The 20924-nt window shown below is 36.0% G+C and overlaps 1 protein-coding gene across 17 annotated transcripts in view; it reads right to left on the bottom strand.

The window, feature by feature from the left end:
- The window catches only part of GPHN (gephyrin), a 312212-nt gene that overhangs the window by 121791 nt on the left and 169497 nt on the right, over positions 1 to 20924 (bottom strand). For all 17 annotated transcript variants that reach the window (XM_030481574.1, XM_032919854.1, XM_032919855.1 and 14 more), the window contains one exon: positions 15885 to 15977. In XM_030481574.1, coding sequence (XP_030337434.1) covers positions 15885 to 15977 — 93 coding nt within the window. The remainder of the gene's footprint in view (positions 1 to 15884; positions 15978 to 20924) is intronic.

Here is a 20924-nt window from a genome sequence, read left to right as displayed (position 1 = left end):
GAAGAGATTCTTAGATAGGCACAGGGAAGAAGTTAGTTCTGACTCTGTGTACTTAAAATGTACACAGGGCTGGGCTCTTGCAATACATGCTAAGTAGCTCGCTATCACAGAAGCGTGTTCACGCTCAGAGAACCGCAACAACCATAGCGCCTTTAAGCAGATTAACAAGTAAAGAAATCATACAGCAGTATTTCTATACAATGTATATGGATGATGGAAGACAGTAATTCAGAATGACATAGAAATCATATGCACCTAGGGTTACCTGCCCAATAATATGTGCCTGATTAAAGAACTTAAATTTAAAAATTCTCTTTTTAAAAAAGGTAAAAAGGAAAAGAAACAAAGACCCAAAATATTTCTGGGGAAAATATTAAGCTGTCATAACAATGTGAAATCTGTTAACTGAGAAAATCCTGGAAGTTCCAGCTAAGTTAATAAATCTGTCTTTTTTATGTTTAAAAATGTCAAAAGAAAACTACTATTACAGGCTCCTTCTTGCCTGCAAAGAGTGACGATGAGTTCAGAGCAGCTCCTCATTAAGATGCTGCAGGAAACAAAGTCCTTGGGAGACAAAGACATGTAAAAGAACTTTGAGCCCTTCTCTGTTCTTTTCGTTCCAGGAACCACCAATGCCAAACAGTAGAAATCAGTAAAATTTGAATGAGTAGTAGAAGAGTTTGAGAGAGACCGTAGCTTTAGGGCTTGCTGTTCATGGGTTAATTCTGTATTTCACTGGATACATAAACACTATTTGGTTTGAAAGGAAGAACCGGTTATCTCATGGAAAGAAGTGGCAATAACACAATCATTTGTCACTCTTGAAAAAGGAGCTGTATCCCGAAAACTCAGACAAAAAAAAAAAAAAAAAAAAAAAAAAAAGGAAGAAAAAAGTGCAATGCGTAGGTTTCATTCAGCTTTGAAATCTGCCAAATCCGCCATTTGAGTGATGTACGTGATTGCAGCACTACATAAAATAAAGCTTATTTCACAAATACTACTGTCCATCTGAAAAAGATTAAAAGAAAAAGCCTAATTAAGGTGTGCAATTATTTCCCAAAAGTAAATCACAAGGATGGAAAAGATTATTTAGTGTTGCTATGATGTACTGTGAGAGCCGTAAATGACTAATCAAACAAAAGTTTAGGTATGGTCTCAGATACAATTTCCAAACCATGACACTTATACGACTTCATCAAACTCCCAAGTGAAGTGAAAGAAGCTCCAGCAACTTCAAAATCTAAAAACTGGCTGGGCAGAACAATAGAAAAAAGTACTGGGGGGAACAAGTCTGCAACAGTCATTGAAGGATGGATGATTGGGTCTTTTTTCATGTATAAATTCAGTGAATATATCAGTTTAATTTACTAAGGAAGTTCACCAACTTTAAGCTGTGGATATTATCTTAACAAGGAATAAGTTAAAACTGCATTATAACCAAGTAAACATCTTTTCCTAGCCTGTACTCTAAAGGACATTTTAAGAAAAGGGAACCCACAAGATGGAGTGTTTAAATCTTCCCAAATGTATTCATCAGAACAAAACAAAAAATCATGAGTCACAAATTGCAATGCTTAGAAGTAATCAATGTAAAAATAGTGTCATCTTGCTTCTTACACCTGCTTTGTGTAACTATCTCCTCATTCTTTAAACAAAAGCTATTTAACCACTGAGTAAAGAGGTAACAGTAGAAAGACACTAGAACTTACTCGGTATCAACATACCTTCAGCAAATTGTTATATGAGTTGTGACAGCAAAAGCTCTCGTCATTGATGACAATGCATGAACCAAAAGGCACATGTGTTCTTTAGCACATATATCATCAGACGCATTCTTGTCTAAAATAAAGTAATTTTTTCAAACTGGATCCAGAAGCAACATACAGACACAACAAAATTTTAATTCCAAGTTGATATAAGTCACTGTCAGACACATTATTCTTAAAAGAATGGAAAATTTCAACTGAAACCAAAAGCAGTGATTAAGTAGGTCAGGGCAGTGGAACAACTTCTAGAAATCCCAAGGGTAGCAAAATAATTATATACTTGTCTTCCTTTTTGATAGCAAAAGACCTGTATTAGTTAGGAATTTGTTTCCTTTTCAGAAACAACTGAAGCAATTAGCTGCTGACTGTCATCAGAAAAGACACCTTTAGAAAACAGAGAATAAAGAAAGCAAGCTGTAAAAATTTTAATGGAATTTAAATACTGCATTGAAGTGAGGATATACGAAAAACCCTCTTCTGACAAATAATTTGTAGGATTTAGACATAGTAGTTCAGGAAATTACTATGAGAAATGTAAAAATTTCTTCTTTTTTTTAGAGATAATAAGGAAGGAAAAGAGTCTAATAAGAGGAAATAAAACTAAGATACAATTAGGCTGATAACAGGAAATTTAGTTATCCTGGAAAAGGAAACTATATGCTGGAAAGACTAGTAACTCCTCGTGATGGTTCCAGAAGCTAATTTTTTGTTGAAAAGTGCACAGCATAGACTAAAGGATACCTTAACAATAACAAAACCAAACAAAACCATTTTAAAAAAGGACAAAATTTTGTTGTATTTCATTGTTCCTGGGATTTGATAGACATGATGTTCTTCTCAGGGTTTGTACGCAATTTTTTTCTTGTTTCTTTAAACAAATTGACTCATTTATAAGACAAAACCCCCAATGTATTCTTCCAACTTAACATAGATTATTTTTTTGTAAACTGATCAAAATATGTTGAACATAACTTGACCACTGCAGATGGAAAACTGATTTTCCTGGATATTTTACAGTGAAGCTGTTTGAGACAGCACTGTATCAATTCTCCAGTAGGTATAATTTTCAACCAAGAAAAAGCATTGTGTTTATTTTCCTCCAGTTTCTGATTCTTTTCTGCATTGAAAGTTTATATAACCTGAATATAATTTGAAAAGTAGCCATTTTTTCTGAGGTAATACTGATTAAAAAACCCCCAAACAACTATATTAAAAGTAACTAAAATGATACACAGAAAAATGACTTATGGTCTTGGGATAAGAAGTGAGTTCTAGCAGCGTCTTGCAGCCCTGCAGTGCTGGAGTGAATATTCCTCTTCCCTTGCAGCATTTGAAGTCACTTCTCAAACAACAGCCTAGGGAAGCAGCAAAGTAACACTGGGAGAAAGAGAATTGCTACTGAGATCTGTTCTTGTCACCAGACCCTTCAACAGTGTGAAGCTGGTAGGAAGTGAGAGACTGCCAGCCTTCTGTCTTTAAAAGTTCACAAAGTTGTGGAGAAAATATCCTTGGAGAAGCAAGGGAGGGTTGGAAAGGCTGTGGAGAGGACAGAGAGCCTAGAAGATTGTAAAGGCAGACATCTGCGTCCTCCAGTTTCTTGGACCAGAATACAAGTTTACTGGACTTATAGAAGTTAATGTGAAAACTGGGAGAAGGTTCCTACTGACTCTCACTTGGAACACTATCTGTTGCATGGGCAGCAATCCTCCATAGGGGCAAGCTGGTGCTGGGAGCATGGGAGCAAGGTGCTCTCCCACAGTGTCTCACTTTGATTCCACAGATGAAAGAGGCTACTTACTGACTAAAGGGATGCTGCCCTGCCTGTATGGTTAGGCATAATTTTGCATATTTAGGGTTTCTCTGAAGATAGCAAAAGTAGTAATATTATATCTGGAGAGATTAAAAGCTAAAGTTGAAAGAATATTACATACAATTATTCTAAGTGTAGGAAGAACTTATTCTGCAATTATGATAGGGTTCATTATGACAGAATATTCTCTCTGGTTCCTAGTTGGTACTGGATTTAAAAGCGTAATTAAACCCACAAACACACATAATAAACTAGACTGTGGCAGACCTAGGAAAAGAAAGGTCAAGTGAGTTGAATTAAAAGAAGAGGCAGGAAATCCTGCTTCTTACTCTAAGCTGTGACAATGATTTATCCCCTTACTATGGTCCTTACAGATGTAGTCAAGTCCTGTTCTTGATCTGTGAGAGAGTGACGAAAGGTTTCTGTAAACTGGCAATTGATCATTTTCCCAGTACAGAGTAGGAAGCAGCAACTAAGACACACTGCGGTGTGGTAATACTGTACTGACGCAATGACTTTTTTACATTAGGTGTAACCTTGTGTTTCAAATTAAGAGATCTGTAACATTTCTTATTTACTCTTTTGATTCACTGTGTTTTTACTGAACATCTCTACAATAAAACTTTAATCTTTCTGAGGCTCAGCAACAGATTGTTTTTTTCCCCTGTTATTACCTACCTTCCATCGACGCTGAGACCTACCGTAGGTAATATTAGTGATGTTGTTTAGTACTTAATTACTGTCAAATTTAATACTGAATATAGTAGTACTGAACAGTAATACACCTATCAAATGAAGGGATGGAAACAAAAACTTAATACGATTCAGCTTTGGTTTTTTTCTTTTTTTGTAAGGAGGGAAAGGTTTTGAGCAGTTCTATGAAAAAAAGTGGATGCTGGTACTGAGATCAGGTTTTGGCTGGTATGTTGAACTGAATCAGATCATGAAGGAGCCAAACAATATTTTTTTCCCCATTCCTTACAATCCTTCTTATTTTTTTCAGACTGGTGCATATTTAGAAATAAAATCTAGGCAGGTGGGCAGGACAATATGATAGAAATGCCAGGCATAAAAGCAAGTGGACAGGACAGCAAAAGAGCAAGTATCAGTGAGTACGCAGACCCAAAGAGCAGCAAGGGAATACTGTATTCAAGGATCAAGTGAAAAGGCAGGAGGAAAATGCCAGACATTCAGCAAGTTGATAAAGCAGTACCAAAAGTCAGCAAGTGTGCGAAGCAGCGGAAGAGCAATTCCACAGAGTCAGCAGACGCACTCAGCAGGAAGGTGACGCCCGGGCACTCAGAGCATGAGACAGGGCAGCGGAAGGCCAATGCCCATGTGCAATCAGATTGAAAGGACAATAAGGAGGCGATACATGCCATTCAACAGATGGACAGGGCAGTAGGTAGTGTCAAGCAATTAGCTGGTCAAATGGTAATGCTAGACAGTCAGGTAAAGGGCCAAGATTTCAGGAGGACAACGTCACACAGCCAGCAGGTAGACAGAATAAAAGAGAGTAGTGAATGCCAGGCAGTCCCCAGACAGGCTGCAAAAGACCAAAGCCCACAGAAAATCAGATGCAACTGTCAGCAAGAACAAAACAAAAGCCTGCCAACTGACTGACAGAGCAGCAGGGTGGCACTGCTTTTTCAATAACTTAGGATACCATGAGTGAAACAATCCCAAGAGTCTAGATGCTCACCCTCTGGTAATATCATTAGATCAGAGTGAACCATGAATATCCACAGGAGAATAGCAGACAAATGGAAACAGCAGATGAGTCTGACCCTAACACCTTGGGAGGCCGTGGGACCTTCCTATAAAACAAAATATGAGAATCCACAAGAAAAATCAAACAAATGGGAAAAATGTGTCTAAAACCTGTTTCTGATGATGATTAAAAAAGCAAAAAAATACTAGCAAAGAATTAGTTTGGAAATGATTGGGTGGGATTGAAGATGTTGCTTACCCCTCTCTGGAGCCCACATAATGGGAATGTTGGGAAATTCTGCAGCAGAAAAACAGAAGAGAAAAGGGATTTCTGACTCCCAGTTCAAGGAAAGCATGTCAATTTAGGACTGGGTAATCTCTTTGGGCAAAAAATAAGAATTCAACTGAGTCTTTGCCCATCCCAAGATACATGCCTTTATTGAGGTTTGTGAAAAATTTAAGAAGCCCATATCACTTTCATCTCATGACATCCCACCCTTATTCCCCGAAACCACACTTACCTCTAGCACAAGGTGCATAAGAGGGGAAAGGGGATGGTCGTGTGAGCTCATTCCCATATCCACTGCAAAAATAGCTTATGAAGATGAACAGGAGTACCCATTAGCCATTGCCGGCCATTGGTGAGATAAACTGAAGTTGTCATTATCTGTTACTCATCATTAGCGTAGGTTGGTGTTTGCCTTAGATACACCCACACTCTAATGAAAAGAATTAAGTCTTACGAGTCTTGTGGGGTAACCCTCTTCGATGGCAAGTTGCAAAAGTGCAAAACTTATCAACACCTTTATTTACCTTAAGTCTCCTCTTTAACTTGAGCACTTTGCTATTTAACATGGAAACAAATTAAACCACGTTTCAGAAATCTTAGCTGCTGCTCTATTTCAGAAACATGTAATGAACTCTGGAATGCAAGAACTGAGAACATCCCAGCAGTAATAAAATTCAGTAATTTAACTCATCTGTCACTTCAGTCATTTTTATTCAGTATGTCTTTTTATTCAGTAAGTATCTTCCTAGTAACTAAAAGTCAATAACGAAGAATCAAACTTCACTATTTCTGTCCTCTTAGAGGTCCACTGTGTGTGTACTTATCTGTCTGCACGTTAACTCGTTACTTGTAACACTGAAAACCTACAACTCTCTTTGATAAGGCAATAGTATGCAACAAGAAGCCAACTATTCCCTCTCCTGCAAACTGTAGAGAACCTTAGACACAATAAAAGAATCAGTAGTTCTGTTGTGCACTGCTGAGTTAGGATTTGGAAAGGTCACAGAGAAAGAATCTGTATGAATTTGCCATGTACTCATGTGCAACAAAGCTTTTAAGGAATACCATAATAATAGCCTAAACTGATACATTTTTTATACTGATCCTCTGGATATCAGCCATTCATTCTTCTAGCTGAGCAAGGCAGAGGAATAACAGAGGTTAATATAACTTCAAATTTAGAAATTTGGGTCATAGAACAGGAATTTCTTCCATATCCAAACTTTCCTGTATGAAACACTAGTTGGGCTTAGAACAAAATGACAGGAAATTTAGGCAGAGGAGACCAAGACATTACCATCACACGACTAGTAATGCCATAAATCTGCCTGAACCAGAGTAGATACTAATACTGTAGAGTATGAGGTACTTACTTAGAGCATGTATTGGCAGTTTTATAAGATCCTGTGATTTTGTGGCCAGCAGCAACCACAGTTAGCTGCACCACAGCAAGAACAAAATTGCTAGCACCTTCACTCCAAAGGGAGATCTTTCAAAGGCTAATGAAAATGAACTATGATGGAACTGATCTCAGCAAACTGTAACAAAATGTTTATTTGTGGAGGAAAAGATGGACTTCTTAAATCTAGTGAAACTTTAATGTCAGTAATAAACAGTAGATAATGCACCTCTATTAATTTGGGTGTTCTCGTCACAAAATAATTGGGAAAAGAATATATGCATAAAGTGATAAGAAGCTAAAACATGGTGTAAATGAAGGTTGAAAAGTAATCAGTTTCTTGTCCATAATTGATAAGACCTTCATGCCTGAATGTGACAATAGTAATTTTGGTTTTCTATTCTGGTATTTATACTGAATCTACATTTTGCTAAAGCTTCACTGCTCCACGTGATAGCAATTAGCAAAAGCAGGCAAAAGACTAGTTACAATCCTAAAATAACTGCTGAAGCCAGCTGCTTTCCAGGAGTCTTCTAGTTTCTTCCTGCTCCGTGGCTCAAAAAGCTCCTACACTGCAGGCAAAGAGCAAATGAGAATTTCTATACTCTTTAATGAGTATTACTTTTAATGATTGACTATTTTAATAGTCATTTTGCTATTCTGATGTGCTTATGTCAAAAGGACTAACTCAATTTTTGATACATCTTAAATCCAGACTACTATTTGCCCTCTAGTTGTCATTTCTTTAAGCTGCCTTCACAGTCTTCCTAACATGTCTATGCATTTTTTTAATATTTTTCTCCATATTAAGCTTTTATTAAACTCTTTGTAATAGACCATGACCAGCTAAAAAAATGAAACATTAAGAGCAAGAATTGCACAATTACAGGCCTGACAATGTTTTCATGATTATTTTGCCTTAACTTGATGTTTAATTTTTTTCAGTTCCCTATTATCTGCTGTAAAGTGATGTTTTAATGGAAACTGTTTTTATAAATTACTAAGAGGAAAAAAAATCTGAAAGTTCCAAACTGAAAATTTTGTTATGCAGAAATCCTACAGCAGGCATATTTTTCTTCCCCAGCTACAGAAAGGACTGCAAGATCTATGCACTGCTGCTACTAAACTGCTAATAAGAGCCAAGCCAGATGATTTAAATGAACAGAGAGATACCTATGAGAGTTGTGGTCCCTACAATGAAAACATGGCTAAAAGGCCAAGAGGAGGAGAATGCCTCTCAATAGAAAGTAAATTATAACCATATTGTTCTTCTGGGTGTATTTTGAAAGTATTTGGAATCACTGGGATATGAACCATTTGCCCACCCACAGGATATGCTGAGGCTTCTTCCAGCTTCCATTCTGAAATTACCTTGGAATAAAAAACTTAACTGAACAATTTAAGAAACAAAAGCAAGATTTCCTGGCTTGTTACTGTGGCTTTGCTTCTCATTCTATGAAACATTTGAGCCCCTTACTGCTGTTTTACTATTGATTTCTTCTATTCAACAGAGCTTGCATACATGTTTGAAAGACAGAAAACAGAACATCTATTTCGTATTTGAGAGTATTAAGGAAAGCTAAAATAAAGCAATTTGATCCTCAAATGGGTAAAAATACCCAACTGCTTAACAGGAATTCTATTAGTATTATCTTTAGGTTCTGATGGTCAGACAACTTTGCACAGAAGGTTAACACATTACTTAAATAATCTAAAAGATATTTGCCCCAGCATCCTCAGCTAATATTATTAGAGTTTTGCATTTTCCATTAAGGGACAGAGAAGCAATTCATGTAATCCTTTTGTATGCAGGAAACAAAATTGTTTATTCATTAATTTCAGGATCCATTTAATTCAAACTATCTTCTCATTTAACAAATAAAAACCACAAGACTAGAATCAGGTTTTGGATTCCACACAGGATAACTCATCCATGACTTCTGAATGAGTACAAGATAACTTGAGTTTTATAAGACATCTCTCCCACAGTCAATCACCTTTGATTTGACAGATGGGAATTTGTTTTGTGTGATCAATGTCTCATTGTTAAACAAACCAGCCCAAACACATAAAAACCTTCCATTTTGTAGGTAGTTAAGGTCTGGCGGCCGGAAGATATCGCGCTGTACGGAAAGAGAGAGCCCCTCTCCTGACATTTCTGATAGCCAATAGCATTTAGCTTAGCTTATGATGTAAGCGGACGGAAGTGACGTCATAAGACCTAAAGCTATATAATGCTATGCTACTTAACAATAAATGCCATTTGCCATCCACCACATTGGTGTCTGTAAGCTGATGGCCCGAGCGGACTGGGGTTGGTCGCCGTGCCGTTCCTGAACCAGGTCGCCACGCCTTCGGAAGGCAACACCATTTTGATGATATTCTTATTAGACTTTTCTGGCTCGAGCTTCCCATCAGCAGCTGTTGTTACAATTCTCTTTAGTAGACTAAGAAACCTGTTGGTACCTTACATTATTTCCCAAAGAAAACCCAGGTAAAACCCAAATTACCTCCCAGTGTTCTTTAGGATAAACTGAACAGACTGAGTTGTGTAACTCTGACAGAAAGCATCTCTCCTAGACATCTTTTTTTTTTTTTTACCACCTTTTTCTATAGCCATTGTGACATTTGAAACTTTTTAAAAAGGGAATGTCGGAAAAATATGCAGCTTCCCATTTTAGACATATCAATCCCAGATACAGAGACAAAAGTATCCTCTGTATTCCTATTCCTTCTCCCCCTCTTCTCCCCCTCCCCCCCAACCTCCCCATCTTCATACTTGTCTATGTCAGGAAATCTAGACAGAAACAAGTTGAGAGACATACATTCTTTCAGTACAGTATCTCAGCTAGATACACAAAGAAACATGTTCAAAACTGCTGTGTATGTACCAGAATATCAAGAATGTACCAATCCCTCTTTATTTATCAAAAATAGCATTCTTCAGGAATGCTGTCTCCACATGTTTCCTACTTCCTTTGCGTTTGGGTTGGGTTTTTTTTGGTTGGGGGTTTGGGGTGTGATGAGGGGCTTCTTTTCTTTTTTTGTGTAACCTCTGATATTTGAGTAAATGGGATCTGGCTTCTTCGCCTCTCACTTCTCTCTATACCTGTCCTGGTGTTTCCATGCAGTAACTGCAGCTGACAGCACAACCAAGCTCTTCGGTGATACTGATGTGTTTCCAAGTTTTCCTCAGAAACTCAAACAAGAGAATAGAAAGCACACTTTTTAGCACTTCATAAGTCAGCTAAACTAGTTTCACGTTTCCCAAGACAGGTACTTCTGTAACCTGACAGTGTACTGTGTAGTGCAGATAATCTGTACACTACTGCTTCTCAAAGAAACTGGTAGTAGTTGTTTAGTGAAAAATGTTCTGCAACTAAATATATCAATTCTGCTATAACAATATGAGATTTAAAATCTAATTATAGAATTTTTAATTAAATGAATATAGCACATAAATATATTTGGATTTTTATAACACCAAATACAGCATTTCAAATAATAAATTTTATTGAGAAATGAAAGCAGACTGGATAAAGACCTAATCATATAAGCTAGGAACTGTCTGGAGGACTCAGAAAAAGGGAATGGTGCCTTATAGAGTTGCTGATAAACTTCTAATAAAGTAGCACACATTTTGGAAGGAGTCTGTCACAGAGCAGTGTGTTCCATTTAAGCATGTTTGTTGTCTAGATGCACCTGGCACAGTTTCCTAATTCACACCGTCTAGGAGCAAGCTGGAAGTGAGCTAGAACTCTAGAACCAAAATACCAGTTTAAACATACGAGAAGTGACATAATACATACTTATTTAAACTACAGGGAACAGTAGTTCTCAAAAGTTCTGATGGCAAGTTACAGGGTTAGACATTTTATATACACAGCACACTTCATTTCACAATAGCTCTACATAGAAATCAAGGGAGAGAGACCTCAAGAGGAACTGAAAACTACAGTCCTAGAATAGACTATGAAAATAAATGCCAGAAAAGGTTATTAAAATGGAGGGTACCCTGCTTATTGAAGGGTGAAAAACCATAACAACAGTCTGGGTAATCACAGGTGGTACAGTTTCATACGATTCCTACCACAAAAGTGACTAATGTCCCATGTGAGATGAAGATTGTCCTGAAGTGACAGTTTGTAAAAAGAAAATTTGTTTATTTTGGCCCAATGACAACACTAAAATGTCTTTGATATGGCACTAAGAAAAGCTGAATACTGCTGAAGAAGACCAGAAGTACTGCCATATCCACAACAACATTAGAAATCCTGATGCTCTGGAAAGGCACTGTTTTAATCAGGGAGGACAAAAAACCCTACATATTATTTCTACTTTAAATTGTCGCCTATTAAATGGAAGGTGTTATTTGAAATGTCTCAGTGGATTTGGTTAATCTGGAGGGAACATGTGTTGCTCTGAGTACGGGGATAACATGATATACCCTGTTTTGTCACAAGCATCTTATTTCATCAACAGAGTTGAAGGGGAAGGAAACAAATAGAACACATGAAAATTACAAATAATAGAGATTAGGAAGGTTGCCAACACTATTTGGGACACAGAAATGGAAGCATACAGACATTTTTAAATAGTCTGTGGAATTCAAATGGAACTTGAAGAAAAAAACCCACAGTAAATTCCAAGGAGAAACTTGGGAAACAGCAACAGCGAAAGCTACCTTAGGGAACTGGGAAAAGCCAAGTGACAGAAAATTTGCAATTGGTACTGATTATAAAAATGCTGGTGCAATTTTGAACTGAATATACAAAGACTTTACATCACAGCATAATAGAGACTTTCTTCTCTCCAAACATGGCTTTTGTGTGAGGTGGTTTGGAGTATTTTGTTCATTCTGAGCATGCTTTTTCAGAAAGATGCTGACAAATATGAGGGAGTTCCAGAGAATGATTTCTTTTCATGGACTATAGAACTTCGGGGAAAAAATAGGCAAATACGCCTATATTGTCATAAATGAAAACAAGCATATGTCTAAATACATTTAAAAATAGTCTATAAACTTTGATGAATATAACCAGCAAGAATTGAATGGAGCATTCATAATTTTTCCAGAGCATTGGAAAAGAAGGAAGAATAAGGAAACATCTGTCTGGTTTTACATGATGAAAAAGAGTTCTTCTAAGCTTCTTCTAAAGTCTTATCTTAAAATTTCAAGGTGTAAAATTTCAGGCATACCTGCAGCGTGGCTGAACCAATTGTGAATACACACAGTGACACAGCTCAAGGACATCTAGCATCAGTTGAGGCACAACAAATTGACTTCTATTGCTATTATCTATGTACATAAAGTTAGCTTTGTAGTGGGGCAAACAAAACTTGTGAGCCACACCATTCATGAAAGATAAGAAAACAGTAAGAAGACTCTGTTAGGGGGCAGACAAGTGAATTTTTTGGATGCACAATTTTGCAAAAGGATAAATGTAAAAGTAGAGAAGCCAGAAGGTAGAAAACTGTGCAGAGAGTCTGTATACATGAGATTTTTCCTTTCTCTTTGTATTGACCAAGAAACAGAGAAAACACATTTCTATCTCAGAAGGGTATCTAGTGATCAATAAAAATACTGCCACTTTTTTGTTCTTCACAAACGTTAATGTGTCTTATGCTTAACATTCTGTAACTGTAACTGTCTGCCACTCAAGTACTGTAGTTCCATGAAAAAAATGTTTGCATCTGAAAATGTAAAACAAAAGTTCCCTAAATCTTGGGCATATGCAAAAGCCTGATGTCTGTCCAGCAACAAACACTTCTTAAAAACAACACTGTATGAGCATTTCCAGTATGGATTTCAAGACTATCCCCATAAATTATAGGCAAAATGAGACTGTGAAAAAGAAGTTGTATCTACAAAATTAACCCTACACTTTGGCTTTAGTCCAAATGCAAACTACCACCAACTGCCATAGCAGATGAATTACGGCATTCCCTAATAACAACTACAACAAAATTTCCTTCAAATTCAGCCATCCATTGGGTGAATTTTGCTTTTTAAATATCGACTTGCATTTCATCACTTCTAGTTGTGTAGACAAGAAAGTGAAGGATATTCACACTCCTCAATTCAACTGACTAGTGCCCCTCAAAATGTGAATCAGTAACTGGTTCAAAAGCTTCTCACCATCCACTGTCTAGACAGAGGCTATACATTTAGGGACCAGAGATAGGTAAGGAAAATCGGATATTGTGATTATGCCTAAAATTGTCTATTCCATTATAAGAAAAAAAGTAATTACACATTATTGAAACAATTGCAATAACTTGGTATGATTGTGATATAGTGTTCAAAAGGCAAAGTGAGTGGGGAAACCAAGTAAATTTTTTTGGAAGCTTAATCATAAATACCTGAAATTTCAAGAAGTTATTTTCAATAGATATATTATGCTAGGCACTTAATTTCAATTTAATAAATAATTATAACATTCAATTAGCATTAATTCTTTGGCCTGTAAATACTGTCAGGAACTAACTTTATCTTGTACAGTACAATAGCAATTATGTCTCTATGCTCAGAAAAATGTGTTTTCTAACCAGAAGTACAGGTGGATTAAGGAGAAGCAGTATTTCAATCATTCCAGATGAAATACGACCCAAGGGACTACTCTTCCTACTCACAGGAAAAATGTTAACATGTCTTCCAATATCAGATTAAATTACTACCAGTTCTAAAATCATGTCTCAAAGATGACATCTCAATAGCACGTCATGATCACATCATTTCACTATCAGTTCAGTAATGAGAGAAGCATGCTGGACAAACACCATACACAGAAGAGATGAAAACCACCTCCTACATCAATGCAAGTTTTCCTGAAGTCTTGCAATTGCACATTGTATGTTGGCATAATGAATTTTCCATTTCAAATTGGCACTCATTGACCCAAAAGCAGTAAATATGGGGACAAAGCTTATGCTTCTTCTTACTTTTTTGTAATGACACATACTGCCAAGCCAATTTTCTTACATTAAAAATATTTGTTCGAATGAATGATCTAATAAACCCTGTCATAAGAACAAACCTTATCATTGCGACTTCGTAATTAGAACTGGGATTCAATCTCTCCGCTGTGATTTAAGTTTAAGCTTGCAAGTTAACCCAACTTAAATGGGTGAAAAGCGAGTAAATATCGTCTTATATAAATTCTTTTAAATATCGGAATAATTCGACAGTCAGAACACATAATTCTGTTATAACCAACTGAAGTCTTGCATACCTATTGCATTAAAAACAAATGTTCTTCAGTACAAGTTATTAATGACTTTTTATATCAGTGTGGTTTTATTACATAGTGTAAAGACACTTCAACAACTCAGATATTTTTTTTAATGGCTCACTGTAACAGCAAAACTAACCAAACAAATCATCACCACCTGTCTTAATTAGTTTGAATAACAGAAATGAAGCAACACAAGAAAAATACTAGGTGTTTATGTGTGGAGTTCTCATTTGTTTATTTCTTGTCCCAAATGCTGCTTAAGAATCTGTAGCTAATTTCTGGCACTGGCTGCAATGCTTCCTCTGGCACCATTGTTTAGTCTCAAGCCTGGATAAAGGTAACAAATCAGAAAAACTGAAACAGAAATTCAGCCCTTCTTCTACGCAGTGCTGGGAATACAACCTTCAAAACCATTAAGTTAGTTTGAAAGGAAGAAGCCAATTTAACCAACACACTTTTCAATTTTGTGTTGCTTTAGCACAGCGAATGATCTGCAAATTCAGTTTTACTAGCTCTAGCACGCTGTGGTCATCTTAGACTGTACTCATTTTCTGATACACTGATCCTTAGGTTTTAGTTACTCCAGGTTTCTAGTATATAATGTAAAAAGATCAGAAATAACGTATAGGAGCATTTTCTTTACATGTTTTTTTAGTTACACAAATGTTATACAATAGATTTTAAAAAATATTTTTAGATTCCTAACAGAAAAAAGTTAAACCGTAGCCATAGTTGACAGAACATATTTGTAAGTAAAAGGCACTGTAGGCATGTTATAATGAACTCAAATCAACTCTAAGTTGAAAGTCTAAGCAATTGAGAACTTACCTGAGTACTTAGGAGAAATCTAAGTATGTTAAATTACGGAAATAAACACTTCAGGCACTCAATCTTAATTCTGCCCTTTAGTGAACATAAGCAAACCAAAAAAAGTATGTGATTTTAGAAGTTTCTATTTATCTAATTTGAACCATAAATACCACAATACTTCAACTGCAATCACACACTCATTTCATAAAACAGCTCATAGCTGTGAGGTTATTAGGCTACGTTTCCTTTTTTTCTTTCCTTACCTTAGCTCCTTATATGTGGAATGTAACCAGATTTCCTGTGCAACATTTACTAGTACACGTTACCTCCATTGCTGTGCCTGTTTAACTTTTTTTGATGATGTGGTGTCAAGCAATTTTTTCCCCCTACTATCTGCCTCTCACACTCTAACCTATAATGCAGTAGTTGACAATGCAGTAGCCTGCAAGGGAGAATTAAAGGATCTCTCTTATCCTACCTTTCCTTGTGCAGGACACAACAAAAGCCACACAGGGTTTGCTTAGCAGTGTTGTACTGTACTGCTAAGGAAAATTACACCAAAAAGCTGTTTGATTTTTTTTTTTTTTTTTTTTGTGTAAGGGGACTGGAAATCCATTATACTGTGCTACATTTTAGTTTGAAAATCGTTGTGTGAGTCAGAACCCAAGGTCAGAGTAATCCTCTTGTGCTATATTCCCTATTGGTTTTTCTGCTTCCAAGTTGTGTGTCACTTGACCTGTCCATAGATACTACAACGTTACAGACTAAATAAAAAAAAAAAAAAAAAAAAAAATCATCTCCCTCCCACCGGCTCATACATTTCTATGCCAAAAGGCAGATCTTTTCTATTCCAGGACTATCTCACCTCTGGAGTGACATCTCGTGGTGCAAACCCTGTTCCTCCAGTTGTTAAAATCAAATTAAGTTCCTTTTCATCACACCAATCTATCAGCGTCTCCTGAAAGAGAATATGAATCCTGTCAGATCTACCAAGCAATATGTGGGATACAGTTATATCAGAAAACACTGAAGACCTGAAATGTCTTAATAACATAAACACACACAATAAATACAGGAAAATGTAAAATCACTCATGGCTTTTTATACAAAGATTTTAAACCACTATTTATAACCAGCATATGACAGAATAATTCAAGTATCCATCATAATATTTTTGGAAATGGAAACTGAAATTCTGTTCTCCATCTCTTCACCTGAAATGGAAAACAAGAATTCAGTTATTCATTTATAACACTATTAATTTTGATTTTGAGAAGTAATACATTGTGTTCATTTAATTCAGACTACATGGTTGATTCTCATTGCAGTAACTTTGGTTTATGTGCTCCTCTTTTTAATAGCCTGAAAAAAGCAAGAACCATATATTTGTAAGTGTATCTATTAAAAGCTGTAACAATACACGTGATACAGCAACAGAAAAGATTATCTATAATCATCTTTTCTATATTCCCTACAACATCTCAGTAGGACTGTACATACCAATTCCAAGGTTGGACTAAGAAAGATTAAGAAATGTCATATAAATTCAATGAATTACAGTACCGGAGAACTCATGATACTAGAGAATAAACCTATATCTGCCTGCAAGCTCCATCATGCAAATGTATCCAAGGATACTTTAAGAAGTGTCAAAGCCAAAAGTTCCGTCTTTATTTCTTCTTTCTTTACCTATTCCTTCTATTTCCTCTTTTGTGTCATCTCTTGACTTTATCAATATTACATTTAAAATACCAGAAGTTTCTGCTTATATGAACATTTCAAATAAGCTCAAGAAAAGAACACACATAATGTCTCAGAAATTAACTTTTAAGTCTGACTTCTGATTAATGTTTTGAAAAAGCAGGAATTATGGTAGTAAAAACCATCTTAAGTTTAAAATTGTTTGCTCAAATAACGTACTTACGCATCAGAAAAATTATTTTAAAGAGGTGGCATCTTCTCTATTTTATCATCTAAAACCATATTTGACTTCAAACAGCTACAAATTTCAGAGAATACTTGAGAGAAGTTCAGTGTAAAATGTGTTTGGCAAAGTTAGAGCTTAATATTGTGTATATTTAAAAAATTATTAACATCAAGAAGTATGTGTCAGTATAAAACAGGAGGGAGAGATTTTGTCTTGGGTTTTGTTGTTTTTTATTTTTTGGTTTTTTTTCTTAATGAAGCATTTTACCCACAACACTTCAACTGGTTTTATAGAGAAAATAAATCCTTCCTCTCTTCTCATCTTGCAATTCCAAACCACTCCAATTAACATGGGGGAAGAAAAAAAAAGTCATGTAGTAGCTCACAAAAAGCTAAAGAAATCAGTTCGTATCCTAACTCTTCAAATAAACTGAACAATAATTAAATGCCTGTTACCGCTATTGCATCAGTGTACTTAGGCAGACATATAATTCTCTACCAAGTTCTAGTTATAGTAGAGAAACGTAAGTTTCCAGTAAGACGACCTTTGACTATGAGGCAGTAAGTTTAAGTTTGGGTTTCACTGTATTTTAGACATGTAAATTGTACACGTCATTTTAAAATCATGTAAAAATACCTGAGTGATATTCAGCTTGCTTGCTTTCCCTGTAGCCCACAAAACCCTACCTTATGAAACATTCTCATTGACATTCTAAGTATCTAAAAAAGGAAGCACCACCCTGATCAGTTGAGGACAAGAAGCTACTCATATTCTCTTCGCTTCTGCCAGCAGTACAGTTTGATTCTTCACTAGCTTTGCAGGGAACTGAATTTGCTTTGTCTTCAAACGAGAATTCCTCTAGGCCACAAACCTGATATTTGGCTTTACCAATGCTATAAAAGCAGAATTATTATATAATATTTCAACCAGAGAAAACATGATTAAATAATTTTGTGTATCTTTCTCCTCTTCTATTGTTTCATTGATGATAAGCTTTCAAGATAAAATGAGACTACACCAACAAGTTATGTAAATCACTGTCACTTCATTCAAGTCAATGGAATTATGCTGCTAATGGAATTATGAATAAAAATACAGTATCTGGCTCAGGAAAAAAAAGTACTGCGAAATTACTGCCAAATTTTAAAAAGCCAGAACGAAACTATAGACTTCCAGGGGAGAGGGGGGAAACAAACAAAAAAACCAAAAAAAAATCCAAAAACCAACAAACACAAACAAACAAACAAAAACAGAACAAAATTCCCACAGCCATTAAAGAGCTTAATATTTAAGATTTTTTTAATATATATTTTTTCATATATTTTGTAGTGTCAAAGTAGACAGGGAGAAATATAGTTACTGTAGTCAGTTCCTCTAGCCACAATTTTACTTCAAAAGCATACATCTGTGGTTCTTACCTGTTCAGATTTCACTGAAGTCCTAGAATAATTACATGAATTATGTTTTTCTGCTGCACAGAAATAAAATGGTGGGCCAGTTGTCTTCTTAAGCTTTGGATCAGATACGGTGATATGATCTCTACCTGTTTCTTTGCATTTCCCCTTTTAAATACATCTAATTTTTTCTCATTTAAATAGGTAGGAAATCCTTGGGACTAACATACAACTTACATCCAGCACCAAAGAGGTCTTGTTTCAATCAGTCCCCTCTCTCTCCCAACTCGGAACTACTTGCTGGACTTCTTATGCATTGCCCAATCTTTGAAATTATTTCAATTATAACACAGCCCATCCAAAATTTTACTTAAGATCTGTTTGAATTTTCTCCTGAACAGTGTTGATCTCACCAGTGCAGAAAAATCTTGCCTCACTCTTTCTCTGAGTTCTTAGTCTTTCACATATAAATTAATTAAAGCCAATAAAGATCATTAACTCATGGAAAGAATGCTTACAGTGTGTGGCACAGGGCAAAGACCCTATGTTTACCACAGACACATACTTGCAAATTCATATAGGCATTGTCACCTTAAGACACACTAAGTCCAAAAGCTGTACAGATGTATCCTTGTGGCACCACACCTAAGCTAGCACTTCCTGACATTTCAGTCAGTGAATGGATATAACACAGACATATGCGCTTCTGCTGAGGTAACTTAAATATCTCAATGTCCAAGACTGGAGTACTGAATGCAGTTCTGGTGTCCTCAACATAAAAAGGACATGGAGCTGTTGAAGCAAGTCCAGAGAAGGGCCACAAGGATGATAAGAGGACTGGAGCACCTCCCGTATGAAGATAGGCTGAGAAAGGTGGGGCTGTTCAGCCTGGAGAAGAGAAGGCTGCGTGGAGACCTCACAGCAGCCTTCCAGTATCTGAAGGGGGCCTACAAGGATGGCAGAGAGGGAATCTTCATCAGCGACTGTAGCAATAGGAAAATGGGTAATGGGTTTAACCTTAAACAGGGGAAGTTCAGCTTAGATATAGGGAAGAAATTCTTTACTATGAGCGTGGTGAGGTACTGGAACAGGTTGCCCAAGGAAGTGGTAAACACTCCATTCCTGGTGTTTACCAGGTATTACATGTATAATTACATCATAATTTAATTTAGTAGATTTTCCCAGCAGCTATTAATGTACCATCCACTAATCCCTGCAAGTAAGTGAACAGGAGAAACAAATAGGGATTCCTTTCTGGAATGAAAGGCTCAGTTCCCTGATCTTTGGCAATAACTGATGGTTGTGGGTTACTTATCTGAGTAAATGTTTGCAATCTCTTGCAATAAAGCTTTATTACAATCATAGGCACTCTACATTTCTGTCCTTGATTGCTGTTTCTCTTAAATAATGGAACAGAGCAGTTCTACATGTGTAATTAATTATTTCATTTTCAGAATGACAGAATCATCTGTCATTGACACAATATTATAATGCATGCTGTTAGCCAGAAATTAAAACTTGAGAAAGATTGCAAGACTCTTCCAATCCTCTCACTGCTACTGTACACTGTTCTTCCACATAGATACTGAGACCCTGTGTAACACCCTTAACTGAAACAGAAGTACTACAAAGCACACAAAAATGGTCACTGTGGATTGGACTAAATGCCTATATTAAGTATTCTATATTAGGTATTGAAACCGGTTATGTAATTCTATAGTTAACAAAGATCTTCGGTATTTTGGCACATGCTAAATTTTTCTAGCACAGTGTAAACTTGAAGTTATTTCACCTTATATACACCACTAATCACATATGAAGGACCATTTAAAATGTTGAAATTTAATGGAAATTGCTGAACAAATATCAATATTAAATTTAATTATGAAACAATTTCACATTGGACTTTAAAACAGAAGTTAGTATAAGCTGTTTCACAGACATGCATACATTCCAGAATTTCTCAAAACAACTTTATGTGACTGAAAAGATCATTGTGGATTCTGGGAAAAATTACTGGTAGTGCTTAGAAATGCAAAAGTCTGTGTTTCCCAGAACAGATCTTCTCAAAACTATAAGCATTGTAAAATTATGTAACTTCTATATTTGCAAATAAATCCTGTTTACTTTAGGACAGTATGTTTCAAAATGCAAGGAAAAAACATATAACAGTATGTTCTTAAAGCTATAATGATAAATTTCCTTACCAATCCAAGTCAAATAAGAAGAACTGTTGTATAAATGCAACATTAAATAACAATTTAATGTTCCTTCACACTTTGTGGTCTCATGCTAACAGAGCTTAAAGAGTGTCTGAGATTATTTTCATGTATGATTATATAACATCATCATAATGAAAAAATTATAGTGAATGAGAATATGGAAAAACATATCAAAGAAGAGAAAGTGTGCACAGTCACCGTTTTACTAAGAAAACTGGGTGTAATTTTGACCACTGAGTTTCAGGAATACAGGAATTGGTACATTAAGATCTCATAACAACCTTTACTTACTCATGTGGCTTGACCAAAGCTCACTAAAGATTGACCCTGACACTGTGGCATGACAGAGCACATGTAATTGC

The sequence above is a fragment of the Strigops habroptila genome, chromosome 4 (genome assembly GCF_004027225.2).
Source record: "Strigops habroptila isolate Jane chromosome 4, bStrHab1.2.pri, whole genome shotgun sequence".
Lineage (NCBI taxonomy): Eukaryota > Metazoa > Chordata > Aves > Psittaciformes > Psittacidae > Strigops > Strigops habroptila.
Note: the sequence above shows the minus strand (reverse complement) of the source record. Positions and strands in the feature narration are given on the sequence as shown.